At 49.0% G+C, this 16,758-nt stretch overlaps 1 protein-coding gene across 1 annotated transcript in view; it reads left to right on the top strand.

Moving 5' to 3' along the window:
• CAPN2 (calpain 2) overlaps positions 1-16,758 on the top strand; it is a 106,608-nt gene that overhangs the window by 19,946 nt on the left and 69,904 nt on the right. Inside the window, exons 3-8 of the mRNA XM_088461859.1 lie at positions 1,746-1,864; positions 10,548-10,681; positions 11,459-11,627; positions 13,449-13,532; positions 14,218-14,303; positions 14,516-14,590. Coding sequence (XP_088317985.1) covers positions 1,746-1,864; positions 10,548-10,681; positions 11,459-11,627; positions 13,449-13,532; positions 14,218-14,303; positions 14,516-14,590 — 667 coding nt within the window. The remainder of the gene's footprint in view (positions 1-1,745; positions 1,865-10,547; positions 10,682-11,458; positions 11,628-13,448; positions 13,533-14,217; positions 14,304-14,515; positions 14,591-16,758) is intronic.

Below are 16,758 nucleotides of genomic sequence, written 5' to 3'. Positions count from 1 at the left end.
TTTTTTAGTGTATTTTATGTGGATGTGGCTTTTTTAGTGTATTTTATGTGGATGTGGCTTTTTTTTAGTGTATTTTATGTGGATGTGGCTTTTTTTTAGTGCATTTTATGTGGATGTGGCTTTTTCAGTGCATTTTATGTGGATGTGGCTTTTTTAGTGTATTTTATGTGGATGTGGCTTGAGTCATTGTATTTTATGTGGATCTGGGTTTTTTTTCAATGTTTTTTATATTATTCTGGCTTTTCCTTTCCCTTTAATAGTTACCTCCAGGGTGATTGTGTGCATGCGCTTTTACAAGCTCCTACAACATTCATTCCAGGGGCGTGGCCTAGCTGGCACAAGGCCACACCCCTTTTGCATGTATGCCTGCGGCGTGCACATGATCTCGGCTGTTTGACATACCTACAGATATTTTTGGGCTCTTTGACTTTGGCCACCCCTGCACTAGTGTCTGTCTTTACACGCCACCATTGGTCGCACCAGCCCCTATGCTAGGTGCAGCTTTTCCGTGAGAGTACAGCCTCCAATGTGAGCGAATAGTCCCTGTGTATGCAACCAGTCCAGCGATACGGCTGCGACAATCCTGTAACGCGCCTAATATGACGGACCATCTCCGTGCATCTCAATAGCCACTGCCCGGGAATGCCCAATATATTTACAATGTACTTCTCTATACTTGTGTGTGAAAACGCCCCTAATCATTTGCGCCACCCCTCCAGGCAACCACCTTGGTTTCCCTGGGAAGCAATCTGGAAGCCGACTGCCTATATACCGGCAGTCGGCTTCCCGACTGTCTTATCCCGGCATGGGTGAAATGCCGGGTGTCTAGATGTAGACGCCCGCATTTCCCCGACGCCGGGAGACTGGCACCCGGCATCACGATCGTAGTGAGGCCGGGCGCCGCGAGCGGACAGCCGCGGGGGGGAGGGTTAGGTTTAGGGCTCCCGGGGGGGACTTAGGGTTAGGCACCCCCCTGGGAGGGTTAGGGTTAGGCTAGTGGGAGGGAGGGTTAGGCACCCCCGTGGGGACTTAGGGTTAGGCACCCCCCTGGGAGGGTTAGGGTTAGGCTAGGGGGAGGGAGGGTTAGGGTTAGGCACCCCCCCGAGGGACTTAGGTTTAGGTAAAGGGGAAGGGGTGGTTAGGGTTAGGCACTCCTAAGGAGAGTTAGAGTTAGGGGGGTTAGGTTAGTGGATACTTACCTATCCACGATCGGGATTTCCAGCGCTGTCGGGCTTCCGCTGCGTCGCACTCTACTCCTGTCGGGCTGCCGCTGACGGGAATCGAACCGCCGGCCCATTCCGTTTCCCTAATGGTAACAGGAAGCCTATTTCTGTGTCTGCCTCTCTAGAGCGACCTCAAGGTATGGAATGAGTGATCTAATGTTATTCTAAACCATTCATTATAAACTATGATATTTGCACCCAGATTTGGCTTCTACAGAGAAGTACGGAGACTACACAGTGCTTCAGTTGTCTGTACTTTGATAAATACCTTTTTTGATTTTACATCAACCTCCTAACAGTATGATTACCTATAAACACTCCATTTATTCCTTGTATAATAGCCAGCTGAGTGTCACACACGCGCACACACGCTACATGATAAGCGTTACTGTGAAACGGTGGCTTTATTATCTCTGCGCGGTGTGATGCATCCATCCATACAGTGTAAGCCTGACCCAGACACAGCAGCTCTCAGACTAACCGCCTCCTCCGGCCTCGGATAACCCGTTCTCTGTCTTCCAGGGGACTGCTGGCTGCTGGCCGCCATCGCCTCGCTCACTCTCAATGAGCAGATCCTCTCCCGTGTGGTCCCCCCAGATCAGAGTTTCCAGGACAGCTACTCAGGAATATTCCATTTCCAGGTAATACCGGTGTAAGATAGATCTGTAAGATTCCATAAGGGAGAGAACGAATCTGTGCCCTGAAGTGCCCCAGCTATTTTAGTGTCAATATCGGGGCAAGGTGTGATCATCCGTCAGCAATCGGTCTACTGAAGAGGAGAAATGGAGCTTTGCCTTATAGTATAACTCCATACAAAGGTGTAAAGGTGGTTTTGGGTATAGAGGATGGCGTTCATTTAGGAAATGAGAGCAGTCCTTCTGTGGATGCGTCATTCGCAGGATTGACGATACGACATGCATCCGCAATAGCCCGATGCTGCAATAGTTAGCCTGTTGAAAGAGACAAAGTGGCTTAGAATATATTTGCTATTTCTACTTCAGGGTCCATAGGGTATCCACAGGATACCTTGGGGGTATAGGTGTGACGTCAGTCGCAGGGCACCAAAGAGTTAAGCTTTCAGCCTCCCAGGATGCACTAGGTCCCCCTCCTATACCCCGCCCCCGGGCCAAGGCACCTCAGTTTAGTTTGGTGCCCGGCCGGAGTCGGGTGCACCTGTTGGAGTGGGGGCTAGAAGAGCCCCTGAAGCTTATTCTTCATGCAGCTGTGGCTGCACAACTGGATGAACAGCATGGACAGTCAGTCCTGACGTCCATGCTGTCTTCCCTACACCCCGCCGGTACCAGAACGCCGGTACTGATCCGGGGATGCTGGTGGGCGTCTGGGGTCACAGCTAGCGGTGACCCCAGATGCTCCGGACCATGGCCGGATTCAAGGGGGACAGAGGTAAGCAGCGGGGTCCCGCGGTGGGTCCCCGCTGATCACATGGTCCTAAGTCCCCAGGCAGGGGGCTCCCTGGGGACTGGCTGCAGCGTGGAGCCAGGCGACCAACCTGCGCTTCCACTACCCCCTGGGACAGCGGACCGCAGCAGAGCGGTAGCGCTGCGGCGTCCCAGGGGTTAAATGCATGCCAGGGGAGCGCGCCTTCCCTGTCTCACAGCCGGCGCCTCCCCCGCTGCACACAGCCCTCTCTGCATGCTGCCGACTGGTCCTGTGGCAGCGCTCCTCCCCCAGGCCAGCCTCCTCTCTGCTCCTCGGCGGCCATCTTCTCCAGAACGCATGGTGAACGCTGCTGGAAGCGCTGGACGGAAGCATCGTGGTCTGGGTCCCCCCGCATACCTCTCCTCCGCTGTGGTCAGGTCTGTGTATGCAGCGCTGTGTCCTACCAGGCCCTGTGTCTGTGTAGTTGAGTGATCAGCGCTGTTAGTGCAGGAATTGTTATTTTTCTGCATTGTATGTGACTGTGCTAGCGCTGCTGCCTGTAATCTTTTCTTCTCTAAACTGTCAGCTTTATTACTGTCCCTGTTCTTTCTGCTAAAGCCCTTGCGGTGCGGTGCTGCAGGGTGGTCTCTCGCCTATTTAATACTTAATTGGTGAGAGAGGTCACATACGTGGTGCCATCATGTCTGAAAGTGATTTTCCCCTCCGGCTACAGTGTACCACGTGCAAAGTACCGTTAGCGGAGGGGGAGGGTAGCGCGGAGGGCCTTTGCCGGCAGTGTTTGTCCATGGCGCGGCCTATTACGGTTACAGCACCGGTACAGGAGCCACCCTGGGCTTGTTTCGCTCAGGCGTTAACAGCTTTAGTGGGCCAGTTAGCTCCGCAGCCCGCGTTTACTCCGATGGGTTTGTCCCAGCAGTCTGTGGTGTCGTCACCCATGCAGGGGTTCCCACGACAATTGGTTGTACCCCACAGTCTCCCTATTTCCCCGCTCCCGGGTTCTCAGGAGCCAGCGTGGGTTAACTCCCTGACGAGTTCTGTACAGCACTTGTCGGATGTGTTGCAAGGGGAGTCTGTGATGCGGTCTCATAAAAGGCCGGTGGCGTCTCTGTCCGCTCCTTATGAGGATGACGAAGGGACGTCTGATGATGGGGAGATTCTAGATCCTTACGATCAGGAACCTCTCCATACTAAGGACGCTGATGCTAAGTCCAAAGTATATATTCCTGGACTTATTCGGGCGGTCCGCACAGCCTTGGTGATTGAGGACGAAGTTCCCCCAGCGGCTAAATCTAAGTATGCCTTTTTCAAAGATGTGAAGGGCGATGCCACAGTCTTTCCTCTTTCGGGTCAGTTGGTGGACCATTTAGAGGAGGCGTGGAAACAACCTGGCAAAAGATACCAGCCGCAGAGACGCCTGGCGGTGGTTTATCCGTTCGCGGATAATTATTTTGCTAAGTGGGAATCCCCTCCACAGGTGGATTCTCACGTGACCCGTCTTGTCTGTAGTGCCACATTGCCGATGCCATCCATGTCCTCCCTTAAGGATGCTACGGACCGCAAGGTAGAAATCTGCCTGAAGTCCGCTTATTCCCTTGCAGGGGGGGCAGCACGGCCGGCTATGGCCATTTGCTGGGTTGCCAGAGCGATGGAGCGCTGGGCGGATTCATTAGAGGCTTCTTTTGAATCCGACTGTCCGGCCGATCAGGCGGAGTTGATTGGCAATCTCCGTGATTCGGCCACCTACATCAACGAGGCGGCTCTAGACATTAGTACTCTGGTGTCTAGAATTTCTTCAGCAGCGGTAGCTGCTCGTCGCACCTTGTGGCTGCGATCCTGGAAGGCGGACGCAGATTCCAAGAAAGGTCTGGAAGCGTTGCCGTTTACCGGAGAAGTACTCTTCGGTCCGGATCTGGATAAGATTGTGGCCACGCTGGCGGCAGCCAAATCTGCCTGTCTCCCGTCGGCCGCTGCTCCTTCTGGTTCGGTACCATCGTCCTTTCGGTCATCTAGGGCCCAGGGCAGGCCCAAACCACAGTCGTTTCCTCGACAGGCTGGCCCTAAGAAATCGGTCAAGCCCCGGAAGCAGGCATGGAGTACCAGACGTCCGGCCCCCAAGCCAGATGACAAGCCTGCGGCCTGACGGTCCGGGCCTCCCTTTGGGGGATCCCAGGGTGGGAGGCCGCCTGCTACAGTTCGCCCAGTGTTGGTCGACCACTACGACAGACACTTGGGTTCTGGAGGTGGTTTCCCACGGATACACCCTCTCCTTCCGGCACAGACCCCCGGCTCGCTTCTTCACCACGGGTCTCCCATCAGACCGGAACAAGGCTACGGAGCTGCGGAAGGTATTGCACACTATGCTCCAGGCTGGAGTTATAGTGGCGGTTCCATTCTCCCAGAGGGGCCAGGGTTTCTATTCAAATCTATTTTTGGTACAGAAACCCAATGGGTCATATCGTCCGATTCTCAACCTCAAAGCACTCAACAAGTCTTTGCGGGTCCCGAAGTTTCGGATGGAGACCCTACGGTCCATCATTCTGGCGCTGGAACCTGGGGACTACTTGGTGTCATTGGACATACAGGACGCTTACCTGCATGTCCCTATTCTTTGGCGCCATCAACAGTTCCTCAGGTTTGCAATCAGCAGCGACCACTTCCAGTTTCGGGCGTTACCTTTTGGCCTGGCAACAGCACCACGTGTTTTCACCAAGGTGATGGCGGTCATGGCGGCTTCTCTGCGGCTGCAGGGAGTCCGCATGTTGCCGTATTTGGACGACCTGTTATTGGTGGCAGGATCTCCAGAGCTCCTGTTACGCCACTTGGACCTGACCATTGCACTGCTGCAACGGCACGGCTGGCTAATCAACTGGCAGAAGTCCACTCTAATCCCGTCTCGGAGGATTCTGCATCTTGGAGCCTTATTGGACTCGGGACAGCAAAGGATCTTCGTGACGGTGGACAAGATCTCTGCTTTACAGTCAAGGGTGCGCAGTTGTCTGCACAGCCGCCGGGTGTCCTTACACTCGGCGATGAGGTTACTGGGCTCCATGGTGTCGGTGTTCGACATGGTGGAATACGCCCAGTTTCACTCCAGACCTCTGCAGCACCTGATCCTGTCCAAGTGGAACGGGCTGACTCAGTCTCTGAAGTCCCAGACGATTGTGCTCACCCAGGAGGTTCGCCTGTCCCTTACGTGGTGGTTACAGACGACCCACCTCAACAAGGGACGTCCGTTCTGGGTTCCAAATTGGGTCCTGTTGACAACGGACGCCAGTCTTCGGGGCTGGGGAGCAGTTTCGGGTCCACACTTGTTCCAGGGCAGGTGGACGCCGACAGAAGCGGAGCTTCCAATAAATATCTTGGAACTCCGTGCGGTCTTCAATGCTCTCCAGCAGGCACAGCGGTTTCTCCAGGGTCGCCCGGTGCAGGTCCAGTCGGACAACGCTACCACCGTGGCCTACATAAACAGGCAAGGAGGAACTCGCAGTCGGGCGGCTCTCGTAGAGGTCTCTCGGATCCTGGTTTGGGCGGAGCGCAATCTTCCGGCCATATCAGCGGTCTTCATCCCGGGAGTGCTCAATTGGGAGGCGGACTTTCTAAGTCGCCAGGACGTTCATCCGGGGGAATGGTCCCTGCACCCGGACGTTTTTCAACTACTGGTGGACAGGTGGGGTCTTCCAGAAATCGACCTCATGGCGTCCCGGCACAACAACAAGTTGCCGGTGTACGGGTCTCGCACAAGAGACGAAGGGGCGTCTCTGGTGGATGCTCTGTCCGTCCGGTGGACGTTCCGGTTCGCATACCTGTTCCCTCCGGTCTCCCTTCTTCCACGGGTAATCCGGAAATTCAAACAGGAAGGAGGGACGCTCCTGTTGATAGCTCCCGCGTGGCCCAGACGGCACTGGTTCTCAGACCTTCAGGGTCTGTCCGTGGACATTCCTCTGCGGTTGCCGCTACGACCGGACCTTCTGTCTCAGGGTCCTTGCCTTCACCCGGACCTGACTCGGCTGTCTTTGACGGCGTGGCTGTTGAGACGGCCATGCTGAGGTCCCGGGGGTTTTCCAGCTCTGTGGTGCGTACCATGTTACGAGCTCGGAAACCGTCTTCCGCGAGGATATACCATCGCGTGTGGCATACGTTCTTCCAGTGGTGTCGACCGAGAGGTTATGCACCGCGGGAGTTTCGTCTGTCTCGGATTCTCGCCTTCCTGCAAGCGGGACTAGATCATGGGCTTCGCCTTGCTTCTTTGAAGGTACAGGTTTCGGCCCTATCTGTCTGGTTTCACCGTAGGATTGCTACAATCCCGGATGTGCGCACCTTTATGCAGGGTGTTCTCCGCATTCAGCCGCCCTTTGTTCCACCTGTGGCGCCTTGGGATTTGACTGTGGTCCTGAGGGCTCTCCAAGGACCGCCGTTTGAACCACTGGGCTCAGTGGATCTTAAATGGCTAACAGCTAAGACTGTTTTCCTTCTGGCCATTGCTTCGGCCAGACGTGTTTCTGAGTTAGGGGCTCTTTCTTGTAGACCCCCTTTCTTGGTTTTTTATGGGAACAGGGCAGTGCTCCGCACTCGGCCCGAGTTTCTTCCCAAAGTTGTTTCCCAGTTTCATATTAACGAGGAAATAGTTGTTCCGGCCTTTAACTCACCGGGTCTTTCCGTGGGTGAGGCCTCTTTGGATGTTGTGCGGGCCTTAAGGACTTATGTTGACCGCACTTCTTCGTTTAGGAAGTCGGACGCTTTGTTTGTCCTCTTTGGCTTCCGTAAAAAGGGTTGGCCTGCTTCAAAGCAAACTTTGGCAGCCTGGATCCGTATGGCTATTTCTGAAGCTTATCTTCATGAAGGCCTACCGGTCCCTCCTTCTCTGAAGGCTCATTCCACTAGGTCTGTGGGTCCTTCGTGGGCAGCTCGACGTGGTGCCTCGGCAGTTCAGATCTGCAAGGCTGCTACGTGGTCTTCTGTCCATACCTTCGTGAGGTATTACAGGTTTGACACCTTCGCCTCTCAGGATGCTTCCTTCGGGCGGCGGATTCTCCTTTCTGCACAGGAGCGTCCCCACCCTTAAAGGATACTGCTTTGGGACATCCCCAAGGTATCCTGTGGATACCCTATGGACCCTGAAGTAGAAAATATGAGATATGGTAAGAACTTACCCTTGTTATCTCTATTTCTACGAAGTCCATAGGGTTCCACAGGACTCCCGCCCTGTCGCACCTGTGCTGCAGATGGGTTTTGCTCTGGTCACCGGTTTTCCGTCTCCCTCTGGTGAGAATGTGATTCTTGTATGTGTCCAGATCTTTGTTCTCTCTCTTCCTTCTCCTCCTCCGGCCTATGGCTTGGTAACTAACTGAGGTGCCTTGGCCCGGGGGCGGGGTATAGGAGGGGGACCTAGTGCATCCTGGGAGGCTGAAAGCTTAACTCTTTGGTGCCCTGCGACTGACGTCACACCTATACCCCCAAGGTATCCTGTGGAACCCTATGGACTTCGTAGAAATAGAGATAACAAGGGTAAGTTCTCACCATATCTCATATTTTTTATACTTTTTCCTAAGTGCTCCTTATTTTTCAGTTGCTTCCAAATTATTGTTATAAATAGGAAAAAAAATCTGGAAGCGCTTGGAATGGTGCAGAGGTGTGAGGTATATAATGCATTTAACTGGTTAAATGCATATTTTGTAATATAGGCAGGACTAATGCTGCAGGCTATAGCAAATGTCTGGCAAAGGTGAAACATTAAAATGCACACACTACGATCAGGGCCTACAGCGTATAACCTATAATGTACACACTATGATCAGGGCCTACAGCGTATAACCTATAATGTACACACTATGATCAGGGCCTACAGCGTATAACCTATAATGTACACACTATGATCAGGGCCTACAGCGTATAACCTATAATGCACACACTATGATCAGGGCCTACAGTGTATAACCTATAATGTACACACTATGATCAGGGCCTACAGTGTATAACCTATAATGCACACACTATGATCAGGGCCTACAGTGTATAACCTATAATGCACATACTATGATCAGGGCTTACAGTTTATAACCTATAATGCACACACTATGATCAGGGCCTACAGCGTATAACCTATAATGCACACACTATGATCAGGGCCTACAGCGTATAACCTATAATGTACACACTATGATCAGGGCCTACAGTGTATAACCTATAATGTACACACTATGATCAGGGCCTACAGCGTATAACCTATAATGTACACACTATGATCAGGGCCTACAGTGTATAACCTATAATGTACACACTATGATCAGGGCCTACAGCGTATAACCTATAATGTACACACTATGATCAGGGCCTACAGTGTATAACCTATAATGTACACACTATGATCAGGGCTTACAGTGTATAACCTATAATGTACACACTATGATCAGGGCCTACAGTGTATAACCTATAATGCACACTCTACGATCAGGGCCTACAGCGTATAACCTATAATGTACACACTATGATCAGGGCCTACAGTGTATAAACTATAATGTACACACTATGATCAGGGCTTACAGTGTATAACCTATAATGTTCACACTATGATCAGGGCCTACAGCGTATAACCTATAATGTACACACTATGATCAGGGCCTACAGCGTATAACCTATAATGTACACACTATGATCAGGGCCTACAGTGTATAACCTATAATGCACATACTATGATCAGGGCTTACAGTGTATAACCTATAATGTACACACTATGATCAGGGCCTACAGTGTATAACCTATAATGTACACACTATGATCAGGGCTTACAGTGTATAACCTATAATGTACACACTATGATCAGGGCCTACAGTGTATAACCTATAATGCACACACTACGATCAGGGCCTACAGCGTATAACCTATAATGTACACACTATGATCAGGGCCTACAGTGTATAACCTATAATGCACACACTACGATCAGGGCCTACAGTGTATAACCTATAATGCACACACTATGATCAGGGCCTACAGTGTATAACCTATAATGTACACACTATGATCAGGGCCTACAGTGTATAACCTATAATGCACACATTATGATAAGGGCCTACAGTGTATAACCTATAATGTACACACTATGATCAGGACCTACAGTGTATAACCTATAATGTACACACTATGATCAGGGCCTACAGTGTATAACCTATAATGTACACACTATGATCAGGGCCTACAGTGTATAACCTATAATGTACACACTATGATCAGGGCCTACAGCGTATAACCTATAATGTACACACTATGATCAGGACCTACAGTGTATAACCTATAATGTACACACTATGATCAGGGCCTACAGTGTATAACCTATAATGTACACACTATGATCAGGGCCTACAGCGTATAACCTATAATGTACACACTATGATCAGGGCCTACAGCGTATAACCTATAATGTACACACTATGATCAGGGCTTACAGCGTATAACCTATAATGTACACACTATGATCAGGGCCTACAGCGTATAACCTATAATGTACACACTATGATTAGGGCCTACAGTGTATAACCTATAATGTACACACTATGATCAGGGCCTACAGTGTATAACCTATAATGATTGAGGCCTACAACGTATAACCTATAATACACACACTATGATCAGGGCCTACAGCATATAACCTATAATGATTGAGGCCTACAACGTATAACCTATAATGCACATACTGAAAACATTTGTAGGACCGCTTCGTAAACCCTATTTTGGGACATCATGCACCGGCTTTTGTAACCAATGTTATGGGGCAGCGCGTGGAGAGGGTTAGGAAGGAGAGTTCCTAGTTATGCGCTTAGCTGCATGAATCAGGTCCGTTTGCGGGATGGGATTATTTGCATGAGATGATGAGGGTGAGGATGTGACCAGTTTCTCCAGTAATAACCGTTTCTCCTCGTCTTCCAGTTCTGGCAGTTTGGCGAATGGGTGGATGTGGTGATAGATGATCGTCTGCCGACCAAAAATGGGGAGCTTGTCTTTGTGCACTCCGCTGAGGGGACTGAATTCTGGAGCGCACTGCTGGAGAAAGCCTATGCCAAGTAAGTACGTGAGGCGCGCATATCGAGCTTGTATTGCAGGGGAAAAAAAAAATATTCATTTGGATCACCCAGTTACGCCCGTGCAGCCGCCAGCACAAATGCTACCAAGATCTGCACTACCTGCAATCGCCCATAGGTGAGTACTGTCAGCTACGGAGCATGCCCAGAGCAAATAATTGCACGATCCATCCGCAAAGCAGCCTTGCATGCCCCTCTTCCCTCAGCCCCAGTGTTATTGCACAAGAAAGCAAACTAGGCTAAATAAGAATAAGGCTTTAACTTCAGGGTGGAGGTTCCTCTGCAGCGCTGCAATGGCTCTGTCTCCTGCAGGTGACGGGAGAATTTAGAATTCCATAACTGCAGACACCTATTGCATCGGGAGCACAGATTGGACCAGATGGTGGAGAGATATTTGCAGTTGATACTTTAGCACGTGGATACAACATGTCAGCGGTGTCATTGTATTAGATAGGCAGTATTGGAAGGGTCACCATTTACATCACAGATCCATGCACATGGCCCATCCGTCTGCCCGACTAACTGCATAGCAGATAAAGTATTCAAAGAACACAAAGGTGTATAGGCGAAATGCGTTAGCGGATATAGGGATTACATTTTTGCTGTGTTGATCAAGGCTGTGCTGTGATCTCATCCCTGGTGCTATAATCTGCCCTGTACCACTGTATACGCTGGCACCGGAGTGCAGAAAGCTCAAGGTGGCCATTAATGGCTCCTAAAACAAGTTACGGTTAAGTGCCGCTGTGTCGTCCATTGCAGGCTGAATGGATCTTACGAGGCTCTGTCTGGCGGTGCCACCACCGAGGGCTTCGAAGACTTCACTGGGGGTCTTGCCGAGTGGTACGAACTAAACAAGGCTCCAGCCGATCTCTACAAGATCATCCAGAAGGCTCTGAAGATGGGGTCTCTCCTGGGCTGCTCTATAGATGTGAGTGATGTCTTATTTATCGAGTGATAAGGGGGACGTCTGTAGCACTAGTACAAGTAGATGGATGGGTGGCTTGCTTTGGTCTATATAGTACAAGTAGATGGATGGGTGGCTTGCTTTGGTCTATATAGTACAAGTAGATGGATGGGTGGCTTGCTTTGGTCTATATAGTACAAGTAGATGGATGGGTGGCTTGCTTTGGTCTATGTAGTACAAGTAGATGGATGGGTGGCTTGCTTTGGTCTATGTAGTACAAGTAGATGGATGGGTGGCTTGCTTTGGTCTATATAGTACAAGTAGATGGATGGGTGGCTTGCTTTGGTCTATGTAGTACAAGTAGACGGATGGGTGGCTTGCTTTGGTCTATATAGTACAAGTAGACGGATGGGTGGTTTGCTTTGGTCTATATAGTACAAGTGGATGGATGGGTGGCTTGCTTTGGTCTATATATAGTACAAGTGGATGGATGGGTGGCTTGCTTTGGTCTATATAGTACAAGTGGATGGATGGGTGGCTTGCTTTGGTCTATATATAGTACAAGTGGATGGATGGGTGGCTTGCTTTGGTCTATATATAGTACAAGTAGATGGATGGGTGGCTTGCTTTGGTCTATATAGTACAAGTGGATGGATGGGTGGCTTGCTTTGGTCTATATATAGTACAAGTAGATGGATGGGTGGCTTGCTTTGGTCTATATATAGTACAAGTAGATGGATGGGTGGCTTGCTTTGGTCTATATATAGTACAAGTAGATGGATGGGTGGCTTGCTTTGGTCTATATATAGTACAAGTAGATGGATGGGTGGCTTGCTTTGGTCTATGTAGTACAAGTAGATGGATGGGTGGCTTGCTTTGGTCTATGTAGTACAAGTGGATGGATGGGTGGCTTGCTTTGGTCTATATAGTACAAGTGGATGGATGGGTGGCTTGCTTTGGTCTATATAGTACAAGTGGATGGATGGGTGGCTTGCTTTGGTCTATATAGTACAAGTGGATGGATGGGTGGCTTGCTTTGGTCTATGTAGTACAAGTGGATGGATGGGTGGCTTGCTTTGGTCTATATAGTACAAGTGGATGGATGGGTGGCTTGCTTTGGTCTATATAGTACAAGTGGATGGATGGGTGGCTTGCTTTGGTCTATATAGTACAAGTGGATGGATGGGTGGCTTGCTTTGGTCTATGTAGTACAAGTGGATGGATGGGTGGCTTGCTTTGGTCTATATAGTACAAGTGGATGGATGGGTGGCTTGCTTTGGTCTATATAGTACAAGTTGTACAGTGTCTGATTGCTTGCTAGGAACAGGAATCCCTCCAGTTAGGAATTGCTTAATCTATTGTACGAAACTGCTGCAAAAGTGTAATATTTACTTAGAAATATGGTTCATTGATACAGAAGAGATATGAATATACCTATTGGCAGTGAAGAAGTGATAATTCTAATGAGGCTCTCAAGGATTTAGGATGGAGCTGTTGTTATTTCTGTCTGTCTATGAATGAGACGTATTCTATGTATTCCTAATAATTCAGCTTCATCCATACTCTACGCACAATGTATTTTGTGCGTTACCAGAACATTATATTTTTCCTTGAACATTGATAAATAAGATAGGGAAGGGCTGTGGGACCTTTGTTCACAAGTTCAAAGCAGTTTTAAATTCTTCTGTAGTGAAAAGTTTAAAAGGGTCTCCCTTTAGGTGAGCTCACGGCGTACAAAGGAGGGTGTATAGTGTCCTTCTCTGTGGGGTACTGTGTCATCGCGTTCAGTAGCCTCTGGCTGTTAGCAAACACGCTGGAACCGTTTCGCCTCTCTCCATCTTGCAGATCACAAGTGCGGCCGAGACGGAGGCGATTACTTTCCAGAAACTGGTGAAGGGCCACGCGTACTCCGTGACTGCCGCAGAGGAGGTGGGTGACCTATTCTCAGCCGTACGATAACGGTTTATTCTTTATTTGCTGTACAGTCAGAGAATAATTGTTTTATTCACGGCAAGCAGTGCTGCAGTGGAGCTTGCAATCTAATAACCCATTACAGGCACACGCATACCAATAGTGAGGAAACCCACACAAGCACAAGGAGAACATACAAACTCCTCACAGATGGTGTTGGTGCTTATCACCATGTTCCTGTACCCCTCTATTGTTCTGATAAAACATAAAACAACCTTACATCATATACAGTAGAGCTTTACTAAACATTTTTTTGTTTTAATTGGTGGTTTACTGTAAAATTACTTGTATTACAGATTCACCTCCGCCGCATTTTTGTCTGAAAAGTGTTTTTGTTTTTCTGTGTTTTTTATCAATCAGTAAATTAATATGATGATTTATCAAATATTTATCACTTGTAGCCCTGACTGCAGCAGCAGGAAAATTAAATCGCCTAGTACCGTAATTTAGTTATATTATTTATTCTTTTGATCTCAATGCTTTTGGCCTGTTATGGCCACTGCTGTGCTAACTGGCACCAGGACTTATCTACCCATTGTACGTATGTCCCTGTATTATATAATACCCTTTTTACCTCCATTTCATTTGAATAGACAGATTTTTCCCTTTCGTACATGATGAATATTCATTCTCGTCCACCCAGGTTGGCTACAGAGGTCGTCCGGAGAAGTTGATCCGGATTCGAAATCCTTGGGGAGAGGTCGAGTGGACTGGAGCCTGGAGTGATAAGTGAGTACTTGGCGGACAAGGGCCGTAGAGTTTGTTTACTAACATGAAATAGAACGTCCAATCAGACATTAGCTTTCATTGACTTGCACGAGATAGATAAAAGCTGATTGCTGACTGATAGCTGTGGCTAAGTTTGCACCTAAATGCAGTGTAATAAAATGCCAGGATCTATGATAAATCTACTGATAAATGTTACTGTCTCGTCTATCCAGCTCAAGCGAATGGAATTCTGTGGATCCCAGCGAGAGAGACCGACTGATCAAGAGATGCGACGATGGGGAGTTTTGGTATGTGCAAATCGCTAGGATGAGTTACATTATACAGCAACATAAAAATGCAGAATACATTTGTTTTAGTTATAGATTTTGTGTTCTTAATTTATTACATTTGTTTTTATGTGACTTAGTATTACTAGCAATTATTGTGTCTCTGCTCCCTTTATATATCTATTTATAGATCTATTTCTCTATTATGGGCAATCTTCACCTAGAAAAAATGTGCCCCAAAAATGAACATATTAGAATGTTAACAATGCAAATATTAACGCCCTCCCTGCCAACACGCACAGTGCCAGTAACTGGGCACCAGCGCCATTAGTGACCTACCTACAATACAAAGTGCTGCCATATCTACGTGTGATGCACCATGTAGGACCATACACCCAGTAACTGGGCACCAGCGCCATATTTGACCTACCTGCAATACAAAGTGCTGCCATATCTACGTGTGATGCACCATGTAGGACCATACACCCAGTAACTGGGCACCAGCGCCATATGTGACCTACCTGTAATACAAAGTGCTGCCATATCTACGTGTGATGTACCATGTAGGACCATACACCCAGTAACTGGGCACCAGCACCATATGTGACCTACCTGTAATACAAAGTGCTGCCATATCTACGTGTGATGTACCATGTAGGACCATACACCCAGTAACTGGGCACCAGCGCCATATGTGACCTACCTGTAATACAAAGTGCTGCCATATCTACGTGTGATGTACCATGTAGGACCATACACCCAGTAACTGGGCACCAGCACCATATGTGACCTACCTACAATACAAAGTGCTGCCATATCTACGTGTGATGCACCATGTAGGACCATACACCCAGTAACTGGGCACCAACGCCATATGTGACCTACCTGTAATACAAAGTGCTGCCATATCTACGTGTGATGTACCATGTAGGACCATACACCCAGTAACTGGGCACCAGCACCATATGTGACCTACCTGTAATACAAGGTGCTGCCATATCTACGTGTGATGCACCATGTAGGACCATACACCCAGTAACTGGGCACCAGCGCCATATGTGACCTACCTGCAATACAAAGTGCTGCCATATCTACGTGTGATGCACCATGTAGGACCATACACCCAGTAACTGGGCACCAGCGCCATATGTGACCTACATGCAATACAAAGTGCTGCCATATCTACGTGTGATGTACCATGTAGGACCATACACCCAGTAACTGGGCACCAGCACCATATGTGACCTACCTACAATACAAAGTGCTGCCATATCTACGTGTGATGCACCATGTAGGACCATACACCCAGTAACTGGGCACCAGCGCCATATGTGACCTACCTGTAATACAAAGTGCTGCCATATCTACGTGTGATGTACCATGTAGGACCATACACCCAGTAACTGGGCACCAGCACCATATGTGACCTACCTGTAATACAAGGTGCTGCCATATCTACGTGTGATGCACCATGTAGGACCATACACCCAGTAACTGGGCACCAGCGCCATATGTGACCTACCTGCAATACAAAGTGCTGCCATATCTACGTGTGATGCACCATGTAGGACCATACACCCAGTAACTGGGCACCAGCGCCATATGTGACCTACCTGCAATACAAAGTGCTGCCATATCTACGTGTGATGCACCATGTAAGACCATACACCCAGTAACTGGGCACCAGCGCCATATGTGACCTACCTGTAATACAAAGTGCTGCCATATCTGCGTGTGATGCGCCATGTAGGACCATACACCCAGTAACTGGGCACCAGCGCCATATGTGACCTACCTGCTATACAAAGTGCTGCCATATCTACGTGTGATGCACCATATAGGACCATACACCCAGTAACTGGGCACCAGCGCCATATGTGACCTACCTGCTATACAAAGTGCTGCCATATCTACGTGTGATGCACCATGTAGGACCATACACCCAGTAACTGGGCACCAGCGCCATATGTGACCTACCTGCTATACAAAGTGCTGCCATATCTACGTGTGATGCACCATGTAGGACCATACACCCAGCAACTGGGCACCAGCGCCATATGTGACCTACCTGCAATACAAAGTGCTGCCATATCTACGTGTGATGCACCATGTAGGACCATACACCCAGTAACTGGGCACCAGCGCCATATGTGACCTACCTGCAATACAAAGTGCTGCCATATCTACGT

This window comes from Taudactylus pleione, unplaced genomic scaffold (genome assembly GCF_031769625.1).
Source record: "Taudactylus pleione unplaced genomic scaffold, aTauple2 ptg001117l, whole genome shotgun sequence".
Lineage (NCBI taxonomy): Eukaryota > Metazoa > Chordata > Amphibia > Anura > Myobatrachidae > Taudactylus > Taudactylus pleione.
The sequence above is the reverse complement of the archived record's forward strand: the minus strand, read 5'-3'. Positions and strand labels throughout refer to the sequence as shown.